At 31.3% G+C, this 8059-nt stretch overlaps 1 protein-coding gene and 1 non-coding gene across 2 annotated transcripts; both read right to left on the bottom strand.

Annotated features, from left to right (window-relative positions):
* Positions 1-2110: 2110 nt before the first annotated feature.
* On the bottom strand, positions 2111-2192 carry TRNAS-CGA (transfer RNA serine (anticodon CGA)). The gene has a single exon. It is a non-coding gene; the product is annotated as a tRNA-Ser (tRNA).
* Positions 2193-2552: 360 nt separating this feature from the next.
* On the bottom strand, positions 2553-6029 carry LOC110823696 (Thioredoxin superfamily protein). The gene is made up of 5 exons (XM_088214143.1): positions 5681-6029; positions 5405-5470; positions 5171-5311; positions 3256-3348; positions 2553-2950 (listed from the first exon to the last, which is right to left on the bottom strand). The coding sequence occupies exons 1-5, from the start codon at positions 5960-5962 to the stop codon at positions 2732-2734; spliced, it is 801 nt and encodes a 266-aa protein (XP_088070269.1). The 5' UTR covers positions 5963-6029; the 3' UTR covers positions 2553-2731.
* Between the last annotated feature and the right edge of the window lie 2030 nt (positions 6030-8059).

The following is an 8059-nucleotide window of genomic DNA, read 5'->3' as shown; positions in this document are numbered from 1 at the left end:
TTATTTTTATATAATTTAACATAAAATAACTAAAAAAAATAAAAATAAAAGAACTTTAATTGAAATTAATAATAGAGTTTAATTTATTGACCAGATATTTTTCTTTATTTAAAATATAAAAATAAATTATAAGTTTTGAATTAAAATAAAATAGTAAAAATTTTATGTAATTTATTTAATCGTTAAGACAAATGGTAGAAATCAGGCTGCCGTGTAGTAACGTGACGTCGACTGATGGGACCCACCCAAATATCCAAATGGAATCCTCTGCTTTGCGTGCTCGAAATTCAATATTATCATTAAATTTTAAAAAAAAAAAATATTATTATCAATTATTAATATGCTATTTTCTATCCGTAAAAAAAAAAAAAGATAATTAAATGCAATTAAAGAAAAGCGGTGATAAATTTAAAAATAATAATAATAAAAAAGAGAAAAGAAAAAAAGAATAGACGTGGCAGAAAAGTGGGTCCCAAGGGGTTTGACAAACTGTAGTTGTAGTCGCCGACAAGATATCTGGCGCGTAGATTTCCTGACAAACGGTGCGTGATGCTCTCTCTCTCTTCTCCTCCGTCATTTTCCCCTTTTTATATCCTTCTGATTTCTAATCTCCTTTTACTTTATATTATATAGAAATATATTTTATGTATATTACATTCTTAATATTTTTCCTACGTGTAAATATAATATCTAAATATTAATTCAATTAATTGAGGGAAGGCACGGAGGTCAAAGAATAAATGAAAAATACCCAAGAAGAAAACGTGGATTGAGGAGGTTGGGCGTAATTTATTAAATATTAGTAGGCCTCTAATTTTTCAAAATTATTATAGTGTCCATCCTCTATGTCTTAAATATTCCCACTTCATTGAAACATTATTAAACAAGTCCTATTTTTTTATTAATAAAATTTATTCTTTTTTAATCAAAATTATATATATTTATATAAAATATAAAAATAAAATAAAACAAAATTTTCTTCTCAATTATTCTGTACATTATCTCTTTGAGTAGCTTACTTGAATAATGCATTATATAAGTAAATTAAATAAAATGTTTCTAAGTATGTTTTTAGTTAGGTTATATCACATTTTTAGTTAAGATAATTAATGATACGAAATATAATCATCATTTACTATAAAAAAATTATATAATAATAAACAAATATAATTAAATAGTACCTCAAGTTATTTTTAATAATTTTTATTTTATTACCATCTACTTAAAATTTGTAATTTTATCTTTACAAATGTTGATTGTATTAATTTAATTGTTAAAATCATTATTGTAAAATATTTTGGTGATTGAATAAGTTTTTTTCTCTCAAAATATTTTGTCCTACTTGCTCTAAAGAAAAATAGAGTGAAACTTTTTAATCAAATATTATTGGTGATTATATATATATATATATATATAGATAAGATTCAAAATCAAGTATATTGCTTTTTTTTTTGTTATAAAAAAAAGTATATTATTATAAAGTAATAATATGATTGTTAGGAAGGCTATTTTAAAATGATGGCACAAAATTTTGGAGAGAAGCAAAAAGTGCTTATGGTGGTAGGGGATGGGAAAAAAGAAAAGACAAGTAATAAGTTAAATAGTGATAGAAAAGAGTAATCTGAAATCAAGCAAAAGACAAAAAGCCAAGTGGTGAAATGTGGAAACTCACAATAATAGTAGGATGATTTGACCCCATCTAAACCATACATTACATCACATCACATCACATCACATCCATCATCAACTAATGTCACCCTACTTATTCATATTTTCTGTCTCTCAATTATCAATCTCTTAAATTGACTTTCTCTTTTTTTTCTTACTACTTAATATCTCATTTTAGATTCGTTTATATGAGTAAGAATAATTTTTATTAGCTTTATCATTAAATTTATTAAATATATATATATATATATACCCATAATTTTTTAAATGTGAAATGTTACAAAAATTAATGTAGTTTAATAGGATTAAAAACAATTGGGCTGGGCCTCTCGGGAAAGCTCAGTTTTTGGGTTAAAAAATCAACGGCATGGGCTTTTATTCAAAGCCAGCAGTTTGGGTGATAGTCATGTGACCAAAAAAAAAAAAGACACAGGTATGGAAACGTCGACAGCAGGATTCGAACCTGCGCAGGCATAGCCCAACAGATTTCGAGTCTGTCTCCTTAACCACTCGGACATATCGACGTCCGTGCAACATGGAAAACTTTAGTTTACATACCATATAATCACGTAGATTCAATGCCATTTTATGGTTCTACCGCTTTATAATTTAGGATTTTTACTCTCTCTATAGTTTAGTTTTTCTACCTTAATTGGATATTTGGAGTTTTTTTAAGTAATTACTCTACACCATGACAAAGTAACACAGTAGTCTAATTATTATCTCTACATATAACATACAGGGAATGTTGGAATGAATGATATACATAACATCCCCATCAAGTACTGTTAAAAAATTGAAATTTTGGATAAACTGACGACCAGTCAGTTAATATCTGATATATAGTGTATCATATCTACTGTTAATTAGTGTATGGATATGAATAATCAAAATATCTCAAGTTTATAATAATTAGAAAACATAATTAGAGATTTACCATTCTCTCCTGCATCCCATTGACTTTTATGGATAAACATAATTAAAGATTTCGGTCACTGGTGTTTGGAAACATACCATCGATTCTCATCAAGAAGTTAAACAAAGCTGCAAAATACTCTCTAGATTACATTAAGCCTGCCACGTGCATCCTAGGCGTCCATGACAATATGGCTGAACCAATTTGTTCCAGCAGTGAGGATATTCCTTTCTCCTTATAGCAAACTGAATGAATACGCCTTATTTTCATCAAGGGAATTGCATTGTCGACCAACCTCGTACAAGCCTCAAGCACACGAGTGCCTTTATAACCCTTGCAGATATAGCTTATGAAGTTCGTATAATCCTGCAACACAAGCATGTTATATGTTATCATGACAAGCAATCTTTACTCTGAATTCAACGTGTTAAAAAGCCTTAACTCATTATTTTTATTGCATTGAAGTTATGGTCCAGAGAATCTTTAGGATTGAAGGTCAATAGGGGAGTTGAGGGGAAGCAATATGCATGATGATTGTGGAGTATTTAAGAGTTCACTCGGCAGAATATGCATGTTTACTTCCTAAACGAGTCACCTATTGCACCGGGAACAAGGAAATCAGATGAGATCTACAAACAAATTTGTTAAACATCCAAAGGAAGAATACTAACTTCGTAAAGTGGCTGTCCGTTCACAACAACCCAAGGTACGTATCTGTGAGGAGGCTCAAGTGCAGCTGTTTCAGCAGCATATGCTAATTCAAGCTGCATAAGAAATTATGAATCAGATAATAAGCTCAGTGACAGCTGAGTTGAGAAAATATCTAGCTTGATTGCATAGAGAATGTAATTGAAAAAGATGACAAGATAAAGAAAAAGAAAAATTGAAGAGAAATAAATGCCAAAGAAAAAATAGCCAGCGCCTAAAACCAATTTGGTCTAATGATCATCTGAATCGCACCATGAAATAAACACCATGAAGCAGCCACTGATCCAAGAAATTTAAACAACCTAGTTATAAAAATGGTATAAATCCTATTCCCAGAGGCATAAAAGAAGAAAAACCTGTGGATAAAGGTACTTCAAAACTTTCCCCAAGCTAAACCAGTGTTAGGAATTCTTGTCCTAGGGTTCAGTGACAATTGTGGTAAATTTCATTAGACAGTAACCTGATTCTTGCTCACTGTTTACTAGCTATTTCAGTAAATTTATTTACATGCATTTAACAATTTCCTGCCACAATTATTAACGGTACAATCTTTTATATATCCAATATCTGGCCAAGTCTACTACCTGAAAACAAAGCTGGGTTAAGAGATATTGAAATGTCCTATTAAAATTTCCGAAAATTTACTGACTCTACAAAGTTGAAAACCACGGCAAGACTGCCCGTTCATTGTTGGTGTGTGGAATTAATATCCTTCACCCTCCAAGTGACAAGTGATGCTGTTCGAAAGCGCCTACTGACATCACAACTGGAAGCAATAAGCAATTCCATGAGTAAAATTACCTTGACATGTGATAACCCTTTAAATTAACATTCTTTACCCCAAGTGAAAAGTTGGTTCCAAGTGGGAATGAAATGCTTATTCCTCCCAAGACTGCAAGACGGAAGTCTAAAGAGCATGACTATAAGCAGCATGGTTCATCAATTTTCCTCTAAACAGAGCACCTATTCCAGGTCTTCCATACATTCCATCCATAATTTCTCCCATGTAAGTCACCGAAGCTCTGGCCAATGGTAAGAGAAAAAGAAAGAACTCCATTTGACATTGCTATAGTGGCAATATCTCTCTATAGGCATCATCAACCATAAATTCATTGCCACCTCAGAACTCATAAGTTCTATGAAGGACAGACAGCACATACTGCTTCCTGTGCTCAAAGTGGCAGCCTCCAACCCCCACAGTATAAAGATAAGTTCCACTTCCCTTTCTAAGTCCTAAGTTCTTCTGAGTACTTTTTTTTCTTGAAAAGAAAAATTAGTGCATTATATATAACCACCAAGGAGATGCAACCCAAATACAAAAACTTTACAAATTTGTCAAAAAATCAACCAAAATACCAAAATCCTCATAGGCATAGAGATGATGGCCCTTCATCAAAAAACTTGAATTTGAAGCCATAAATCCGTAAACCTAAGAAAATAAAAGTTCATGCCCTTGAAGGCTTTTCTGTTCTTTTCTTTCCAAATAAGGTGGCAAGAGGAATCCTGATTTGCACATGGGCTGGTTTACCATAGGAACAACCTTGATGTGGCAAAAATTACACTGATTTTCTTTCTTGTGGAGCCCCAATGAGGGGCACATAATCAGAATACAAACAGCGTTAATTATATAAAGCTGTTAGGCAACTAAGGAAATCGACTACCTGGACATTCATCGTAGAGATCTTCGAAACCAGGATATACTCTAGAATAATATTATCAATAAAGCTCTCATGAACAGACGAATCCTTTCCAACTATAGTTTTGCCGCAGATCTCTTAACTAAACAGAATATAGAACCAGGACTTTTGGTATATGCCCAAATCACCATAATTCTTTTATTTAGAATAAACAAGATCAAGTCAAAGCAGAGAAACGAACCTTTTTCCCATATTCACTGTCGTAGCAATCCAAAATAGGTTTCGGATCCAATCCCAGTTTCTCAAAGCACGACTTCCACTCTGTGTGCTTGCCCTCGACCATCAAACTCTCCACGCAATATATAAAAGGGAAATGCTCATTCTGCAACAAACAAACATTGTTTTTTTTTTTTTTTACAGTAATACTTTTATGAACAAAAGAGAGCTCATGAATGGCTTCTTGAAGAAAAATTACCAGCTCAGGCCAGGCATCAATTGCACAAGCCTCCACGGTATTCAGCAAGCATTCAGATGGACCATGCTGCAAGAAAAAAAAAAGAGAACCAATGATGAACCATCAGATTTTATGTAAAATTGAACGAAACCCAGAAAAGTATAAGGTGAAATAAAATAATATACTCCGGTGAATTAATAGTTAGAGTCAGAAGAAATAATCGACATCTGGAAATGACCCAAAACCAGAAATGAAAAATGAGATAGAAAAAGTGAAGATGAAATTAGAGTAGAGGACCTGGCAATCGAAGGTGGAGTTGCCTCTAATTTTAGCGTTTCCCCAAGGGGAGAGATGGAGATCAACAATGGAGATAAGGTCAGAATCGAAGAGCTTAACCAGGAATTTGGTAATGAATCTAGCACAGAATGGGCACAGAGATTCGTAATAAAAATCTAAGGAGACTTTGTCGGAATCTGACGGGAGAAAGACTCCAGAACTTCGAGGAGAAGAAGAAACGGAGCTCAAGATAAACAAGGAGAAGAGAAGGGAAACCGTTGTCCTCGATTGATGAGCGGCCATTGAAGCAATAAGCTAAGTGAGATTTTCAGTCGTTCTTCGGCTCACATTATACTTAGATTTGTCCCCCTCTTTAAATAAGAAAAAACTGGCGTGGGTATTCATAAGTCAGACACGTGTCGCGCTTCACGGCTCGGTCACACGTGGCAAATTATCTTAAATGAATATTTTTTGGGTATTTGTTAGTTGTCTGAAACTGCTTTCACGCATTCGTGTTCCACGAGTTTTAATAAAAAAATTTATATGGGTTTTTTTAACCTAACCCTCACCCTTGTTGTGTTTGCAGGTGAAGAAGAAGAATATGGATGCTGTTCGTGCAAGTCTCGGGCCGGCCCAATGGGCTTGGGCTCTTAGCAAGTTAAGTATGAGATCGGATTGGGCTAGCTAGGCTGTTACAATAACATATATTCAAAAAGTTATGTTCTCGTATTCAAATTTGTAGGCATTTAATTAGGGTATACAAATCTTAACCATTATAATTTAATATATTCACAAAGTAATAATTTTTAGGTTTACATATTTAAATTTTTGTAAACCGTGATTAATTTATAATATTTAATTTAATAAAATTAAGTAATTAATTCAATATGGAACATCTTATATTTATATTTATAGTAAAAAAAAAAAAAAAATTCTTTAGTAGTCAAATATTCTTACTCAGAGTAGTTATAATTAGATATAATTTTTTTACTAAAAAAATAATTGAATTTGGACATATTCATAAACAGCTAATATTTCCTCAATGGACATATTCATATTTTGTATTTTCATATACTATTGTTTTCAGTTTTTAATTATTTTTTAAATTTAGCGAACATCTATGGGCATTCTTTTTATTGTAAATTAAATTACGCAGTAACAACACCTCTTTATTATTATTATTATTATTATGTTAAACAATTAAATTATTTGTGAATTCATTCATTCTAGCTGAGTATCAATATATATATATATATATGTTTAAAAAATAAGGACTTAAAAAATAAAAAAAGAAATTCCATTAAAATGGTTTATTTCAAATATGAAAACTACAGCATGACGGTAGATAAATCAAGTTCATTTACAACACTGCCTGCAGACTGGATGATTGTTGTTCAAGTCACAGTTGCAACATGGCCTCGCCTGGCTTCCGACCTTACAATCGCTAACACATGCTGTCAAATCCCAATTAAATTCTAATCAAAAAAATTTGCACAAACAATATTTCAAAAGTATCGTCTGAAAATTTAAACTATGTACTTACGCCGGACGATGATAGTTTGATCGGGATTGACATCTTGAGTGTTGATTCCGGATGATAAACGAGTACCCACACCTTCGACTCTGACATGAGAAACATAAATCATAAAAAATAAAACAACTACTAGGGTGGTCGAAGACTTCATCTTGCAAATTTTTTTTTTTTTTTTTGATGGGTGCTGATAAAGTTTAGTAGGTCTGTTGGTTTAGTTGTGGGTTTATCGATCGTTCTATTTATACAGTGTAGGAAATAATATATATATATATTTTAATTTCGTATATCCTTTTGATTTCTCTTAGGAAATTAATATTCATTAAGATGGTCAGAAAGTAACTGAAAAGAAAGTGAATTAATAGCTGCTGACCACGTTTTATTTATGTTAGTATACGAAGTTTATCAAGAAATTAAAGAATATATTTATTGATTTATTCTCTTTCTTTTAATTTAATATATCCTTTCGATTACTACTCTTAGGAAATTAATGTTTATTAATACCGTTAAAATGTAACGGAAAAAAGTGAATTAATAATAGCTGCTGACCACATTTTCAATAAATAAAATTTTGTTTTTGTGGAAATTTAGAAGAGAATTAGTGACTTTCTATTACTTAATATACTTGTAATCTTTGAAAAAAAATCATATAAAATTATATAAACAGAATCATATTAATGATATCTTTTAAAATATAATCGCAAAAAAAAAAAAAAACATATCTTTACAAATAAATTTTGCACAAGTTATAAGGAAGTAAATCAACTAAATTAAAAGTTCAAAAAAAAAAATGTTGATTTTTTTCCTTTTCATTTTCCCTAAAATTTTGTTCATCTTTAATTTACCAGACAAAGGATTGGTTTTTTTTT

The sequence above is a fragment of the Carica papaya genome, chromosome 2, assembly GCF_054855325.1.
Source record: "Carica papaya isolate Zhongbai chromosome 2, ASM5485532v1, whole genome shotgun sequence".
NCBI classification, from domain to species: Eukaryota; Viridiplantae; Streptophyta; class Magnoliopsida; order Brassicales; family Caricaceae; genus Carica; species Carica papaya.
Note: the sequence above shows the minus strand (reverse complement) of the source record. Positions and strands in the feature narration are given on the sequence as shown.

Coding starts and splice junctions, on each gene's coding strand:
- LOC110823696 (XM_088214143.1), bottom strand. CDS start 5,962: ATGGCCGCTCATCAATCGAGGACAACGGTTTCCCTTCTCTTCTCCTTG. Junction 5,471..5,680: donor ACTCCACCTTCGATTGCCAG/GTCCTCTACTCT, acceptor TTTTTCTTGCAG/CATGGTCCATCTGAATGCTT. Junction 5,312..5,404: donor TTGATGCCTGGCCTGAGCTG/GTAATTTTTCTT, acceptor TGTTTGTTGCAG/AATGAGCATTTCCCTTTTAT.